At 52.8% G+C, this 17,443-nt stretch overlaps 1 protein-coding gene across 1 annotated transcript in view; it reads right to left on the reverse strand.

Annotated features, from left to right (window-relative positions):
• Positions 1-280: 280 nt before the first annotated feature.
• SEPTIN12 (septin 12) overlaps positions 281-17,443 on the reverse strand; it is a 52,802-nt gene continuing 35,639 nt past the window's right edge. The window contains exons 3-11 of the mRNA XM_056866486.1: positions 16,729-16,917; positions 11,272-11,397; positions 10,058-10,139; positions 8,924-9,061; positions 4,841-4,958; positions 4,614-4,709; positions 3,442-3,538; positions 1,165-1,216; positions 281-469 (exon numbers count right to left, since the gene is read on the reverse strand). Of these exons, the coding sequence (XP_056722464.1) occupies positions 325-469; positions 1,165-1,216; positions 3,442-3,538; positions 4,614-4,709; positions 4,841-4,958; positions 8,924-9,061; positions 10,058-10,139; positions 11,272-11,397; positions 16,729-16,917 (1,043 nt within the window). The 3' untranslated portion in view covers positions 281-324. The remainder of the gene's footprint in view (positions 470-1,164; positions 1,217-3,441; positions 3,539-4,613; positions 4,710-4,840; positions 4,959-8,923; positions 9,062-10,057; positions 10,140-11,271; positions 11,398-16,728; positions 16,918-17,443) is intronic.

Genomic DNA, 17,443 nt, shown 5'->3' on the forward strand with positions numbered 1-17,443 from the left:
CCAATTGTCCCCAGAAGGGGGTACTGGGAGGGGATATTCCTGGGGGGACCAGAGGCCAGGCAAAAGGATCAGGTGAGATGCCCAGGTGGCTGCACGGTCCCATCCTTCAAGGGCCCCTCTGACCAGAGGCATCTAACTGTAAGGAAGACGGGCGGAGGGGGAAGGTGTCCGGTACTTAGGCTGCCAGAGAGGCTACATACGCTCAGAGGGGGTAGGGGAAGGAGGGGCAGGGGGAATGTCTTGCAGAGTAAGTCCACGGGGCGGGGGGGGGGAAAGGGATACGAGGCAGCAGAGCGGGAAGGGAGGCGGCGCTGCCCCCGCAGTTCAAAGGTGGCTTTCCGGCTCCCCATTGACCGAGCTCAACTGCTCACCGCCCTTGGCCGGCTGGTTGCTCTCGTGGAGGCGGTACATGCGGTACTGCTCGTAATGCACATTGTGGGTGATGTCTTTGAGGTCCTGGAGGTGAGACCTGGCAACCAACAGAAGAGGTTAGAGCTGCTTAGCAAAGGAACACTCCCCACCCACCCCAATCTGGCTGCCTCCTCCCCATTTCCCTAGCAGGAGCTGCCAAACTAGAATTGGGAACCCGCAGATCCGTGGGCGCCGGCCTTATGGGGTGAGCCACCGGGGCTACAGCTTGGAGCGTTCCCTGTTCATTAAGGGGTCTTCAGAGTGACTGGGCCCATCCAGGCTGGAGGTTGCCTCCCCCTGACCTGGACGGACTGTAGAGCTGGGTTTTTAAAATTTGGGCACCCAATCTGACTCCTGTTTTCTGACGCTCGCCTTTTGACCACCCCCCTCCCAGCCTGCAACTCCTCTTGACAGCTGCCTATGAGCCTGCTCTGACATGCCTGCCTGCCTGCCCCAGCCCTTAGACGTTTTTCGATGATTATGCCACGCTCCTTTGCCATTAGAAAGCTTCCAGGAAGGAACGCCATCTTGGTGCCATCCTGGCTGCCGGGAGACGTGAGGGAAGGAGCGGCCGCCGTAGCACCAGGCCCCCTCCTTCTGGACACTGTTCTGCTTCGTCGGCAGGGCTCTCAGGGCTCGGAGGGAGCAGAAGAGCAACCATCCACGCTCCCTCTTCCCAGGGGTCAGTTTTTACAAGCTCCCCACCCAGTACAAATTGTTCAGCTCCTCTGGAGGGAAAGGTCAGCAGCTCACCGAATTAAGAGGTCCCGCAGCAAAGGAAACTCGCAGTGGGCGGGGTTCTCCACTGAAAGAGAAGAACACAGGGAAACAGCTGAGCCGCCATGGTGGGAATCAGCTGGAGAGCACCTCCCACTGGCAGCCGACGGGAAAAGCATCTGGAGGAATGGAAGGACCCAGCCCCAAGCCCCCCAGGACAGTTCCCCGTAAGCTCCCCTTATTACTTTGGAGATCCCAGACGGAGATCCGGCGGCAGGCCCTGGTCGCTGCCACAGTCTGCAAAGCTGAGACAGGGAGGGTGCGATTTGCAGCAGGGAAACAGCAAGTGGGAGAAAGGTTCTCACCTCCCCCCTTTTTTTGTACACATGACTCCCCCCGCCCCCAGAAAACCTCTCCGAGCTGGAATCCCAGATGCACGTTTGCCATGTTGCAGGGAAAACAAAATTCTGGGGAAGGGTGGGAAAGAAGCAGCCAGGGGGGAAATTAGCCACCCACACAGTTATTCCCACTGCCAATTCCATCTTACCACCCGTCCCCTGGGAACTGGGCTCCCAGTCCAATTTCTGCCGTCGAGCACCTTGCTTGGCTCTTGGGTCTAATCAAATCCAGAGCTTTGAAAGGATGAGGGGCTGAGAGAGCCAGGGGGGGGGCAGCAGTTGGACTACGACCGAGGAGACTCGGGTTCAGATTCAGTTCCCCTCTCAGTTGGGCCAGTCGCACTCTCTCGGCCTAACCCTACCGCACAGGGTCGTTGTGAGGACAAAACACTGCAGGGGGAGAACTGCACACGCAGCCCAGAGCTCCTTGGTTAAAAATGCAAATAAGAAAAATGTCGGGGGGGAGGAGGGAAAACGAGTCTGAAAGGAGCCTGCTGAACACGAGAGGGCAGCAGATTCCCACTTTCAGTGAGCACAGCACAGCTGGGGAACACACATTTAGGCCCCTTTCCTCCCATCAGCAATGTGCCTCTTTTAGCAATCTGAGACTAAAGCGATGCCCCCACTCCTCCACATGAAGCCAGCTGGGTGACCTTGGGCAAGTTACAGCTCTCTTAGAGCTCTGTCAGCCCCACCTACCTCACAAGGTGTCTGTTGTGGGGAGGGGAAGGGAAGGTGATTGTAAGCCGGTTTGAGTCTCCCTTAAGTGGTAGAGAAAGTTGGCATACAAAAACTAACTCTTCTTCTTCTGTATTCTGAAACCGCTCACTTCACAGAACTCTGAATTCCCCTGGAAAAATCCAGCTGTGTCCATCGCCATGGGTGAAATCCCACTCATACATTTACTGGGTAGTATAGTTGGTAAATGTTTTGTGTTGTTTCGGTTGGTCCTAAGGACAAGTACTGCCCGGCTTCTGCCTGGGCTTTTGCTTCCCACCAGTGTGGCCACCTGCAATCTGGAAAGTACCTCAACCTTCTGCCAAAGAGGCGGCTTCCTCCACTGGGCAACATTTACCCGGCAACAGACCGTCTTTACAAGCATCCTTGCTCCCATCCCTAAATAATATTGCCTATTTGGCTTCCACAGACTCCTCATTTAGTGCACCAATTAAAATCAATCTCCAGCTTTATTAATATGACTGCCACATTCCCCTTCTGTTGTCAGCTCTTTAATGAAGCTCTCTGTTCCATTTTAATATTTTTTTAATTAGCTTTCACCTTGAAGAAGAGTTTTGAGGAACTCCAAAGCTGGTACGTTTTGTGCCGTTGGGCTAGTTCTAAAGAAAAGCATTACACGGCTTTTGTTCAGCAAATCGCCTCTTTACGTTTCGCAACTTCCCTCTTTCCTTTCACGGTTTGACCGCTTCTGCTTCTTGACCTAGCAAACGACTTCTTGTGCACTCATATTGACTCCAGTATGCTATGAGAGCCATTATATTAGCAGCCTTGAGACGCTTTCCCTCTCTGCTAAGATAGCCTTGCTGTCTCGTTGGAAGCTCATCCCTGGAATAGCTCATCTACGGCAGGGGAGGGAAAAAAGCCTCCCGAATTCTGCCTGCCAGAGGCGCGCCCCCCACTGTGTGCTGCTCCCCAACCTCTGGCCAGCTGCCTTTTTCCAGGTGGGCATGGCAGAACTCTCCTGGCCCGGGGATGGAGGTCAGGAGCAGCTGTCAGTGTGGAATGCGGGGCGGGGTGCATGTGGAGGCCGGAGGACAGCAGCAAACAAATGGGCTCTTTGGGGAGCGCCTCTCTGTTTGTCTGTCTCCATTCCTAGTAGAGTGCCAAGCCACACTGGGGCGGAGGAGTAGGGAGGGGGTCTTGGAGGCCTCTGGCCAATGTCCCAGGGCAGAGTTACCTTCAACGATCCCCCACTTGGTCTTGCGGCCCAAGACTTTCTTCCCGTTCACCTGATGCTCCTTGTCCGCTCCCACCACGGCAAAAGGGATTTTCTCCTAGGATGGAAGGAGGAGAGAGGGTTATCCAGGATATTTCCCTACAGTAGTCAACCTCCAGATGGGGGCTTAAGAGATTTCCCTAAATTACAGCTGCTCTCCAGATGACAGAGATCAGTTCCCCTGGAGAAAACTGCTTTGGAGGATGGGCTCAATGGCATTGTACCCTGCGGAGGTTCGTCCCCTCCCCAGGCTCCACCCAATGTAGAGTTGGCAACCCTTGATGAGGGTCAGATTCCACTACTCTGATCCCATTGGTGGCTCCAGGTATTGCAAGGCCTTGGGAAAAGATGAACGTTCCTCTCCATGGGGATTTTTGCATGGTAATTAGTAGCGCGTTCCAGGCTGAATTGCCCCGCATATTTTTTTGAATTTTGCACGCTGAACCGTCATTTCTGGAAGTGACTGCAAAGCTAGCGCAGACATGCTTCGCATTACAAAAGAGCCCACTTAACCCGACCTTTGGTGTTTGCAGAGAAGAATCCCCCTCAAGGAACCATGCAAAACAACAGAGGCATGTTAGCTATGCATATGCTAATGGCTGTGCAAACAAGAACAAAGGAGCAGGCGAGTGGGGGGGAGTGGTACTTCTCCTTTTGCGTCGGGACCGCGAAAAGGCATTTTTAAAGTCGTGTTTTTAAAAAGAGCTTTGCGCGAGCATCAAAATTGACCATGCAAAAATGGCCCATGAGTGGGTTCCCCTTCCCTCAGTCTTTTCCGACGCTCTTTTCCTTATCTGCTCCTGTTTTGGTTCCACCCCGCTCCCTTCTGAATATCGCACCGTTTGGCTTTTCGGACCAGTTGCCCGGACAATCCCAGCAGGTCAGGGGTCAAATCCTGAAAAGGAGACTATCCTGATGGCATGCAGATGACTGGATTTGGCTTCTGAGGACAAGAGAATCCCAAAGCAGACTGACGTTTGCTGCCTTCCCATCACCTTGCCGGGGCGGAGCCTTTCAACGCCGCCCGAAGTTGTCCCAAAAAGAAAAGAGTGGGGAGTCCCTGTGGCTCGGGGCTACCTGCAGCTAAGCACAGCGCCTTCCCCCCTCCCCCTGCCCAGCTTGCCCTCACTTACCCGTATCTTGTCATTCAAAAGCCTGTCGTCGGAGTCGTTGTCAAAGTCCTCCTGGGGGTAAACGTGGATGCCGTGAGCCTTCAGGTCCTTTTGGATCTGCAGGGATAAAACGGCGGGTCGTCAAGAGCGGGACCGGAGAGGCCAGAAGTCTTCGCTTGGTACGGAAGGGCAGCCTTCGGTGCCGGCTGGGTGAGGGAGGAGCAGTACCCTGTGGGCAGTACCCTTACCCTTTGTTTGAACTCTGCCCGCTCCTCCAGGGTCAGGGTGTCCGCTTTGGCAATGACGGGGACCATGTTGGTGATCTTGTTCAGCCGCCTCATGAACTCCAGGTCCAAGGGACGCAGCCTGCAGGGGGGAGACAAGCAGCCACGGACAGGGTTTATGTCGAGGGAGCCGCACTCCCTCTTTGGTTTCCCTCCAATGTGCTCCCCATGAGCCAGTGTGGTGTAGTGGTTAAGAGCAGTGGTTTGGAGCGGTGGACTCTGATCTGGAGAACCGGGTTGGATCCCCCACTCCTCCTGGTGAACTGGATTTGTTTCCCCACTCCTACATGTGAAGCCAGCTGGGTGACCTTGGGCTAGCCGAACTCTCTCAGCCCCACCTACCTCACAGGGTGTCTGTTGTGGGGAGGGGGAGGTGACTGTAAGCCGGTTTGAGTCTCCCTTAAGTGGTAGAGAATGTCAGCATATAAAAAACAACTCTTCTTCTTCTTCTTTGCTAATCCGAAGTTAGATCAGTTGGAAAGAAATGCGACACACTTGCTGTTGGCACAAGCATCTGGACTCCTCCCCTTTGGCCGCATGTCCGTGTTATATTTGATACCCAAGGCCTGTGATGGCTTGACCTGGCCGCCCCAAATCTGACCTCCATTCAGAGCTTTCTAGAGAACCATCCCTAAAAGTTTATGGGAGACTGGGGATTTCTAACACATTTATTTACTTCCTTTCTTAATAGCTTGTCTCTCTCCTCAAAGGGGACCCAAAGCGGCTCACATCATTCTCGTCTCCTCTGTTTCATCCCTGTGAGATAGGTTAGGCTAAGAATATGTGACTGGCCCAAGGTCACCCCGTGAGCTTCCGTGGCAGAGTGGGGATCTGAGCCTGAGTTTCCCAGGTCCTAGCCCAACGCTTTAACCACGACACCACATTGGCTCTCCATACCAATTTCAACTTCCTCGTTCCTGCTAATTCGGCCCCCAAATGCCCATTTCATTTTTTGCTTCTCCTTTCTACAAACCAAATCATACAGAGGAGGGTGCCGAATTGTTTTCTGTTGCCCCAGAAGGTCAGACCAGAACCAACGGGTTGAAATTAAATCAAAAGAGTTTCCGTCTAGACATTAGGAAGAACTTTCTAACAGTTAGAGCGGTTCCTCGGGAGGTGGTGAGCTCTCCTTCCCTGGAGGTTTTTAAGAAGAGGCTAGATGGCCATCTGTCAGCAATGCTGATTCTGTGACCTTAGGCAGATGATGAGAGTGAGGGCATCTTGGCCATCTTCTGGGCATGGAGTAGGGGGTCACTGGGTGTGTGTGTGGGGGAGGTAGTTGTGAGTTTCCTGCATTGTGCAGGGGGTTGGACTAGATGACCCTGGAGGTCCCTTCCAACTCTATGATTCTATGATTCTACTGCAGGATCCAAGCCTCGATGTGTGCATGACATACAGTACACAGAATGTATAAACACCTTTTAAAAATCATGCAACCTACAAGACAAACAAATCTGCATCAGAAAGCAGAGAGCTGAAACAACAGCTGACAAAAAAAAATACAGATAAAGGAACGTCAAGAGGAAACAAACGAGGGAGAATTCCCTCCTCCCTACAAACGTGCACGGATCCATTGTTCGTTCTAATCAAAGCTTACTCAATGCCGGAGCCTGCGTAAGGCGCCGTTTGCTAAACCAGAGATTAGTTTAACCGTTTTTGCAAAATCCAATCTAAAGGCACAAAGACGGCTGGCACAGAAACAGGGGGATTTCCTGATAGGATCAATTAGGATTGATAGGAAAGATGCCTCACTCAAAGGCTGAAGGGGGGGTGTCATCTAAAGAGGATTTGGCCCACACTGGGCATGTCCTTCTCAGCTCTGGGCTGGCCAATCAAGAGGACCAGCTATCCATCATCCTCCGACTGGACTGGTTTTTGTACGGCCGGCTCACAAATGTCATTTTAACATGCAACCTCAGAGCTGACTCATGCGCCGCAAGCTCAGATATCTGGCTCCTGAAAGAAAGGGGTCTCCTCTGCATTATTGTCTTGCAAATTTGAAGAAGAGTTGGTTTTCATATGCCGACTTTCTCTACCACTTAAGGGAGACTCAAACCGGCTTACAATCACCTTCCCTTCCCCTCCCCACAACAGACACCCTGTGAGGTAGGTGGGGCTGAGAGAGCTCTTAATGGAACAGTAACTTGCCCAAGGTCACCCAGCTGGCTTCGTGTGGAGGAGCTTGGAAACAAATCCAGTTCATTAGATTAGCTTTTGCCGCTCATGTGGAGGAGTGGGGAATCAAACCTGGTTCTCCAGATCACACTCCACCGCTCCAACCAACCACTACACCACGCTGGCTCTCTATTTGCTGACAGTATCCCGAGTCTTTTGCCTTCTCCTGTCCCCTCACGCCATGAGGGGGTCAGGGGCCAGCTCTCCCCCCCACTAGCCCCTTAGTGCCCTCCTACTAGAGAAGCCCGCCTTGCTCCCTGAAAAGCCCCTTATTCGGCCAGGATTGCGGCAACTTTCTCCCACAGAAGCTGTGGGACACATGCTCAAAAACAGCAATAGGGCCAGCAGCACCCACACATCTCCCCATTGGGGGGGGGGGCTAGAGAGAAAGGAGAATGAACAGCCTGGCAGTTCCTTCGGAACGATGGAGGAGAAAGGTTCGTTTTAATTAAAAATGACAGAGATTCCTGGCAGGTACTGAGGTATGTGAGGCACGAGCCCTCTCGAGCAGCCCTGGCACGCCTCTCTGGGGAAACCTGAAGGCTCAGATGACTAGAAAGGTATGGGGTGGGGGAGCCTGCTGTGAAGAGGGGTTCCTGTCCAGGAGCCGAATGCCTGCAAGTATGTTTGGGGGCATACTTCAGTCTTGCCCTTCCTCCTTGGGGAGGGGCTGTGGCTCAGTGGAAGACCCTCCGCTCGGCATGCAGACGCTCCCAGGTTCAATCCCCGGCATCTCCAGCTAAAAGGATCAGGGGTTAGATGCTGTGAAAGACCGCTATCTGGGACCCAGGGGAGCAGCTGCCAGTCAGAGTAGACAATCCTGGCCTTGAAGGAGCAATGGTCTGATTCAGTATAAGGAAGCTTCATGAGTGTTCATGGGGCAGGCAATGAGGGTACAAGGATATCGCCCCTTGGTCTCCGTAAATCCCCACCTATCACCGTTTGTCCCGTCCTTCCTCCAGGGAGTTCTGGGTAGTGTAAATGGTTCTCTGTTCCTCACAACAACCCCGTGAGGTGGGGCAAGCCGGGGAGAGAGCGAGATCAAATGGCCCCAAGCTTAACAGCAAAACAGGGATTAAGACCAGGGTTTCCCAGATCCCAGTCCAACCCCCACGCCACTTCTGTATCCCAAGTGTTCTCGCTGCGAAGCATAACCAGCATCTCGTGTGGCTTGCGCAAGCTTTGAATTTGGGCTGGCAGCCTGAAATTATCCTTTTCACAAGGAACTGGCCCTTCATCTCTCTAAACACAGAGCAAAACATGAAATTGGTTTTTCTAGCCCTTACGGCTACAAAGAAACATGCAAACGTTTGTGAGTGAAATCTCCAGAGCCAAAAAGAGGAACCTCAAGAGAATTTATGGAGGTCAGAGGGAGGGACTTTAATGTCCCCCCTCCCCATGTCTTGCAGCTGTGCTATAATGTCACAATGCTCTGGTGCAGATGGCAGAGAAAGAAAAGCCCCAGAGTCACCCAGCACTGCCACATTCATAGAATCATAGATCACAGAATCATAGAGTTGGAAGGGACCACCAGGGTCATCTAGTCCAACCCCCTGCACAATGCAGGAAATTCACCACTACCCCCACACACACACCCAATGACCCCTACTCCATGCCCAGATGGCCAAGGTGACCTCCCTCTCATCATCTGCCTAAGGTCATAGAATCAGCAAGGCTGACAGATGGCCATCTAGCCTCTGCTTAAAAACCTCCAGGGAAGGAGAACTTACCACCTCCCAAGGAAGCCTGTACCACTAAGGAACCGCTTCAACCGTTAGAAAATTCTTCCTAATGTCTAGGCGGAAACTCTTTTGATTTAATTTCAACCTTAGACGAGGAAAGCAGACGAGTCCCCCCCCCCCGGGGACTTACCAGTGACCCGTGGGCGGCACGAAATACACGCAGGCGTGTACGCGAGTGTCGGGGATTTTCCTCTTGCGGTTGATGAGAATCTCTTCTCTCAAGTAGCGCTCATATTGCTCATTGATGTACTCAAGGATCGGCTCCCAGCTAGGGGACAGAGACAGAGAGGAAGAGAGAGTTTGCGTAAGGTCAGGGGAAGCGTGGGGCCTTGCTGGAGCATCGTTTCGGACACGCAGTCTGTCCTTCTTTCACAACAAGTCATAGAACCATAGAATCATAGAGTTGAAGGGACCACTTGGGTCATCTAGTCCAACCACCTACACAATCCAAGAAACTCACAACTACCTCCCCTCACCCACACACACAGTGACCCCTACTCCATGCCCAGAAGATGGCCAAGGTGCCCTCCTTCTCATCATCTGCCTAAGGTCATAGAATCAGCATTTCTGACAGATGGCCATCTAGCCTCTGCTTAAAAACCTCCAGGGAAGGAGAGCCCACCACCTCCTGAGGAAGCCTGTTCCACTGAGGAACCGCTCTAAACGGTTAGAAAATTTTACCTAGTGTCTAGACGGAAACTCTATTGATTTAATTTCAACCCATTGGTTCTGGTCCAACCTTCTGGGGCAACAGAAAACAACTCCGCACCATCCTCTATATGACAGCCCTTCAGGTACTTGAAGCTGGTTATCATATCCCCTCTCAGTCTTCTCGTCTTCAGGCTAAACATACCCAGCTCCTTCAACCTTTCCTCACAGGACTTGGTCTCCAGACCCCTCACCATCTTTGTTGCCCTCCTCTGGACCCGTTCCAGCTTGTCTACATCTTTCTTAAATTGCAGTGCCCAAAACTGAACACAGTACTCTAGGTGAGGTCTAACCACAGCAGAGTGATCCAGATGTCCTGGCCCAGAGTAGCAATTTCTGTCATTTTGTTTTGTTTTGTTATGGGGAAGTTGCATTTCCCCCAGCACTTAAATCCACAAAGTTTTTTGTCCCTGGCAGAATAAAGATCTCCAGCCACTCTCCTCGATAAAGTAATCCCTGCAGTTGCGTTGCGAAATTAAGACGCATGGCTTGAAATCTAACATGGGAAGAGCTGCCGCCTGGAGTCCAAGACTGTAGAAACCGAGCTCTTCCGTACCAGTTTTGATTGTTAATCTGATCCCCGAATCCTGGAGTGTCCGTCACCGTCAGCTTCAGCTTCACACCCTTCTCTTCGATGACTGCCCGGGACAGAGAGTGCACAGTTAGCCTCGAACAGCTTTCCCAGGCCCAGACCAAATCCGCCCTCTGCTTTATCCGGCTTACTTTTGGATTTAAGAGGCAGTGGCAACACCCGGGCCTAGCAGGGGCAGGCCACAACTCAGGGTTAAAACACCCGCAAGTGCATGTCGAAGGACTCGGGTTCAATCCCTGCCCCTGCCCAGTTAAAGGACCAGGTTGGCAGATAATGTGAAAAGACCTCACCCTGAAAACCCGGAGAACCACTGCCTGTCAGAGCAGCCCATGAGTCTGAGGTGGTTCAGGGAAGAGTCCTGTGTTGAGGCTAACGTGGGATGCTGCGGACACTGCAGGAGGTCTACGGGACCTCCAAATATGGGTCCAGGCTGGGAGACCCCCTCCGCCTTCCAGAACAACAGCAGCCGCTCCTAAGGCAGGCTTTGGCTTCCTCAGGACATAACCGCGGCAATATCCTAATGGGAGGATTGGAGGCTCACAGCACAGCCTTTGTTGACAGGAGCTCAGATTGATGCACCTGGTGAGTGAAGGGTGACCTCAAGGGAGGGGGGCAATGCAGGGCAATGGCAGTCCGTTCCAGGGACATAGCAGCTTGTTGCTCAAACCAGGAAGAAGGCACGGCAGATTTAAGGAGGAGGTGGGCAGTTCCGCCAGACTTGTGCCAGCCAATTTCCCTATTGGGCCTCCCAGAAACTTCCTTGGCCACTGACAGCTAGGGTTGCCAGGTCCCTCTTTGCCACCGGCGGGAGGTTTTTGGGGCAGAGCTTGAGGAGGGCGGAGTTTGGGGAGGGGAGGGACTTCAATGCCATAGAGTCCAATAGCCAAAGCGGCCGTTTTCTCCAGGGGAACTGATCTCTATCGGCTGGAGATCACTTGTAAGAGGAGGAGATCTCCAGCTAGTACCTGGAGGTTGGCAACCCTACTGACAGCCCAGCCAGTTCAGGACCCAATACGGGCCCTGGCGCAAGTGAGAGAGGGGGAGGCAGCTGGACCTGGAGTAGAACAGTCATACCAGGGGAGTAATATTGGGCTTGGTGCTGATCAGAATGGGGAGAAAGGGGAGGGGGCCTTCCTTCAGATGGCAAAACCATAAGAAGGTTCTCCCCGATTCCTTACCGTGGGTGACAGAGAGGAGCTGCACCGTCTTCGGGATGCGTTCCTCGTAACCCGGGCAGGACTTGCGGCTCACCTTGGATTTGAAGAGAGTGTTCACCATGGTCGACTTGCCCAGGCCGCTCTGTCCTGGGGCGGGGAAAAGGGAAGAGGACCGTGTGAGACCCCCCTGACGTCTGAAGAGGCGGTAGGCTTAAGAACCTTTTGTATGCAGGAAGGCTTGCCGGTGAAACGAAGGATCGGCTCGGATCGGTTCACAACATACCAGGTGAAATGCTGGTTCTGTCCGAGGTGCTAAAAAGGCCGTTCATGCACACAAAGGAGTTGAACCTTTGAATGTATGAATGGGGGACGGACCCAGCAGGGCCCCGTAAGGAGGCAAACTGCAAACCAACCCTATTGGTCGGTGTAAATTAGAACTGGCGCTATCCCCTGCCAAACACTGAAAGAAAAACGTATTTAACCGTGGAACGACATACAACATGGGGCCCTCTGCCTGTGGGTTGAAAAAATAAATCACATATATGAGAAGAAGAAGAGTTGGTTTTTATATGCCGACTTTCTCTACCACTTAAGGAAGAATGAAACTGGATTACAATCGCCTTCCCTTCCCCTCCCCACAACAGACATCCTGTGAGGTAGGTGGGGCTGAGAGAGTGTGACTAGCCCAAGGTCACCCAACTGGCTTCATGTGGAGGAGTGGGGAAACAAATCCAGTTCCCCAGATTAGCCTCCTGGGGGAGGAGTGGGGGATCAGACTCCACCGCTCCAAGCCACTGCTCTTAACCACTACACCACGCTGACTCTGATACGAATCACGGCTGTGGGCATCAAATCGTGTGGCCCAGTGCTCCTTCAAACAACAAAGAAAACCTAATGGAAAAGTCAGGAAGAGTTCCCGCCCGGCGTTCGTCCTGACACTCTAGCTTCCCAAGCGCAAGGAAGGTTTTAACCCTCCTCTCCCCCAGCCCCCCGTGCAATTTTCTTGACCTCCCATTGGCCCCATGGGGAGGAAAACATGTAGGATTCTCCTTCCGTGTAGCAAACAGTAGCTCCAGGGTGGGAACTGAGGTAGGCGACATTATGTAGGGAAGAAAGGTAAGCCTGTCCTCCCCCCGCGGCCCTGATCTGAATTAAGGCCGAAGTATTAAAAACAATCACAGGAGATGAGTTCATGGATATCCCACGATCTGTTAACATTTCTCCAAGAAGTGAGGGCTTTCTTCCAAAAAGTAAAGACATTGGGCAGAAGAAAAAAGGAGGACAATCTTGGTCGGAGTCTTCTTCCTCTTTCATCTGCCCGCGGAAGGCTTCCATTAAACACAGAAACGTGCGTAATTCTACGCCATATTTCCCCCGATGAAGGTTGTTGTGAAATCCAGAACTTCGCATATTATGGCCGACACATAATTTTATCTGCCTGTTAGGTCAAAGGGCATCTCTTTTCCTTTGGGATGAACGTGGAAAACTGAGCATACTTTCCCCCCATCTCCAGCAGCCTTTATCTTATGCGCATGAATCAAACAGTGTCAGTTTTTGTAAAAGTATAAATATATATTGGGGGGGGCTCTCCTTGCTGGTTGGGCCCCCTTCCCCTCTTGCTTGCTTTCCAGGCGCTTTCCCCAAAGAGGGCTTATCTGGCTTCGAGGGGTTTTCCTCTCCCTGTCACAGGCCGCTCCGCTCTCCCCACCCTCTCCGCACGCATACCCCCTTCTAAGTTCAAAAACGTCAAACTTGTCCACATATGGAGAAGGGGGTGGGGGGAAAAAAAAGAATTTCCCAGGATTGATCGAAACCAGATGTGCAGCCTCCAGTAAGAGGTCGGCGGAGCCACAGCTGGAACGGCTTTCGGCTTTCCTGCTCTTGGCTCCTAACTGGCCAGCGCCGCCCCCCGATGGCTTCGGCACCGCACGGAGGGAGGTTGTACCGGGGGCAGGAGTGCCTGGCTGGCATCCCAGTAGGGGAAACGATGGGGCAGGCCCAGGGAAGGCAGAAGCTTCCCTTTTGGCTGGAGGCGGCAGGAATATCCTGGTTCTAACAGCAACGCCTGGCAGGGCTTGTTCGTGGCCGGATCCGAAACGCCTCTACTCAGACGTCTGCCCTACAGAGCTCAGGGAGCTTCGCTGCTCAGCTTACCTGTGCAGCGAGGACTAGAACCTTGATTTGTTTTTGGCGGGAGAGGTTGGAAGGAAGCCACGTGCGGCAGCTTTTGTGGCCAGCTGAGAGCCAGTGTGGTGCAGTGGTGGTTAAGAGTGTCGGACTACAGTGTCTGGGAGACCCAGGTTCGAATCCCCGCTCTGCCATGGAAGCTCACTGAGTGACCTTAGGCCTTGGGCCAGTCACACACTCTCAGCCTAACCTATCTCTAGGGTTGCCAACCTTTAGGTAGTAAGCAACCAAAATTAGCACCACTGTACTGCTACCACAGGTTAGGAAATTAGCACAGGACTGGCTGAAATAACTACTGGATAACAATCTAGTAAACAAGTGTATTAAAGTGCATAAAGTGAAATAAATAAATATATACAACAATATCTTAGACAGTCCAAATGGTACTATTTTCAAATATTCAATGTAGATCAAGCTGGTTGTGAAGAGGGACCTGGCAACCCTACCTCCCTCACAGGGTTGTTGTGAGGATAAAATGGAGGAGCTGAGAATGATGCAAGCCGCTTTGGGTCCACGTTGGGGAGAAACGCAGGGTATAAATCACAGAAATAAATATTAACTTTGCTTTTTAATCCCGTCCGTCTGCAGAAACGAGCTCAGGGTGACATTCGTGGTCCCCCCCACCTTACAACAACCCAGTGAGGTAGGTTCTTCAAAATGACAGCGACTGGAGCACAGGCGTCCAGCGGGCTCCCTTGATCAAGTGGGGATCTGAGCCCAGGACCCTCTAGTCCTAGATGGAAACGCCAACCCCATAGAGAAGCACAGGGTTTTGGGGGATATTTCAGCAATGAACGAGCTCCTTTTCTTATCAGGCCGTGTGGATATAGGACCTGCCTGCTCTTCCAAAGGCAGAGCATCTCTCCGGACCCCCTTCTTCTCCACCAGGGCTGCCACATCCCGGCTCCTCAGCCCCGTCTCTGTAGCAGGAACGCAAACAGCCCAGCTGAGCTGTGCCGCAGCTCCAGGCCTCCTGGGAAAATCCCGGGAGTCTGTCGTTTTGCACCTGTCGTCTGGGCTCTTTGCGGGCCGGGAAGCTCACGGAGAGGATTTATCGGGCTCCTTGCGTGCTCCTGACTCTGCAGAGCTCTTAGAAAAGGTTATCCCTATAATCCCCTCCTCTCCAGAGGATGCTGCAGGCCCCAAACAAAATCATCCTTCTTACTTGGGATTACTTTCTGGCATCTCCAGGCCGGGCCCCCCAACTTTTGATCTGGGGATATTTATGGCTGAATTGATCAGAGGGCCGGGTGGCTTTGGAAAGGAGAGCCGCACAAAGACTTGGCCGCTGTTCTGGGCTCAGGAGAAGGGATTTGAGGGGAGCCGGGCGGTGGGAAAAGGCAGGAGGTGGCTAGGAAAGGTTCAGAGCGCTCTCACGGCTCGGTACCGGCCCAAGGACGCAGCAGGGTGGCGGTTGGGACTGTAACCCCAACCAGCCTCACAAGGTTGTTGTGAGAATCAAGGGGGAATGAGGGACCGTGCATGCCTATTGGAGATCCTTGGAGGAAAGGCTGACAAATTGTATGAGTGGATGGTGAAGGGAGAGATCTGGTCTGTAGTCCCTGGGAATGCTGAGAAGACGAAGGTGATAGTGGCAGATGTGGGGATGGTGGAAAAAATTAAGCCGTAATATAGGATGCATACCCCTTCCTCGTCCCCCAGAGCTGGGAGGCTTCAACCGACACATGTTGCCGCCCCTTCCTCCACTGATATGTGACAAGGAAAGGAACGAGGAAAGGCAAGGATCCCCCGAAGACTTTTGTGATATCAGCACAAAGGGATCCTAGTCCCAGAGAAGACACTGGGAAGCAACATTAACTGGGCCCGCCTGCCCTTGCAGGAAGCGTGCCTGCCCGCTGTTGAGCTGGTTGAGAAAATAACTTTTGATGCTTTTGACAGGAAGCGTGCCACCAACTTTAAACCAGAAGAAAAAGGCAACTGTGCTCCAGGAACTGGGAAACACAATTCTGGTGATTCCAGGTGCAGAGAAAACACCCAGTTTGAGCTCCCATGTGCTTCTTCTCCCCAACCCCACTCTGACGGATTGCTATGCACCAACAGGTCTTTTCCTGCATTCATACATTAAAACATGAGCACAGCTTTCTGGATGCTGGCAAAAAAGCTCTCTGCCCTCTGCCCAGCTGCCGATTCTCCAGGGAGGCCGGTGTTTTGCAGAGTCAACAGATTTGCTGGCCTGCACCGGGGAGGCCTGCAGGATCTCAAGTGAAACGGGCAGAGGAGAGACGGGCTCGTGGCTTCCTGTGTGGCAGAAGCCGCCTGTAAGTGGAGACTTCCAAGCTCCCGGCCCTGTTGGCCCTCCAAAAGGCACCAAAAGGCAAACAATCCTTCCAGTGTCAAGTTGGTCCCAATGGTGTCTGGCCATGTGTCTGGCTTCTGACAACAGGGCCTTCCCCTGCCACCTCCTCTCCAGGGCCGATGTGTGCACTAAAAATAAGCCCCTCAATTCCTGTTCTCGAGGAGAACCCGCATCTGCAGCACCGCCTGCATTCTCTGCAGTAGAACTCACAACGCTCGTGCGCCGTTACGTGCTTTTCGGTTGGCCTGGTTAAACAGCACGGTGTGGCTTTGTCTTTACAGGCAGTCCCCACATGCCAGGGACTGGAAGCAAAAGGGTTTCCCGGCTGGAAACAGTTCCTCCAAAAAGGGATTTGAGCCTAGAGTTTGTCCAGGAATTAAGCACACTCTCCCGCATTCCCATTGCATCCATTCCGCCCCAGAGGTGTTTTATAGCACAGAATCGTAGAATCATAGAGTTGGAAGGGACTACCAGGGTCATCTAGTCCAACCCCCTGCACTGTGCAGGAAATTCACAACTACCTCCCTCCCCCACACACCCTCAGTGACCCCTACGTGCCCAGAAGATGCCCAAGATGCCCTCCCTCTCATCATCTGCCTAAGGTCATAGAATCAACATTGCTGACAGATGGCCCTCTAGCCTCTGCTTAGAAACCTCCAGGGAAGGAGAGCTCCCCACCTCCCGAGGAAGCCTGTTCCACTGAGGAACCGCTCTAACAGTTAGGAAATTCTTCCTAATGTCTAGACAGAAACTCTTTTGATTTAATTTCAACCTGCTGGTTCTGGTCCGACCTTCTGGGGCACCAGAAAACAACTCGGCACCATCCTCTATATGACAGCCCTTCGTCCTTGAAGATGGTTATCTTCTCCCCTCTCAGTCTTCTCCTCTCCAGGCTAAACATATCCAGCTCCTTCAACCTTTCCTCATAGGACTTGGTCTCCTAGTGGCAAGCACGCGTGTGTGAGGGGGCTCACCTACGACCATGATGTTGAACTCAAACCCCGTCTTCATGGTCTTGATCCGCATCTGGTCCAGGACTGCCTCGATCCCCACATAGCCAAACAGCTCCCGGTCCCCAGCTCCAGGGGCAGGGGCGTCCCGGGGTGGCGTCCCTCGAGCCGGCTGGTCTTCCATGCTAATCCACAAAGGCTCCAGGCTGCTGTCTGAAAGGGGAAGAGAAAGGGAGACTCTTGAGCCAGGTATTCGGCTTCCTCCGAAGGGACTTTCTCTTCTGCTTGCTTCCTTATTGCGCTTCTGCAATGAGTAAGGTTGCCAGCTCTAGGCTACGAAATACCTGGAGTCCTCAAAACCCATGAGTAAAACTAACCGAGCCCATCCTGACTTTTCCTGAAGGCGTGGGAAATTCCTGGAGATTTGAGGGCATTGCCTGGGTGGGGACAGGATGCCGCAGAAACAACTCTCCAAAGCAGCTGCTTTCTCCGGGGGAACCGACCTCTGCCCCCTGGAGATCATCTGTATTTTTGGGAGATCTCCAGGGGACAGAATCCTCCTTCCAAAGGCTGGCAACCCTGGGTTGCTCAACACACACCCGGCCCATTCTAACAGGCCAGCCTGATCCTGCACAGTCAGTCCTGTCCCGCCCTGCACACGCTACCCTGTGGAAGCAGTAAACAGGCTGTAACCATTAACCATAATTAATAATGGGCTTTGAACACATGACGCTGCCTT

Source organism: Euleptes europaea, chromosome 21 (assembly GCF_029931775.1).
Source record: "Euleptes europaea isolate rEulEur1 chromosome 21, rEulEur1.hap1, whole genome shotgun sequence".
NCBI classification, from domain to species: Eukaryota; Metazoa; Chordata; class Lepidosauria; order Squamata; family Sphaerodactylidae; genus Euleptes; species Euleptes europaea.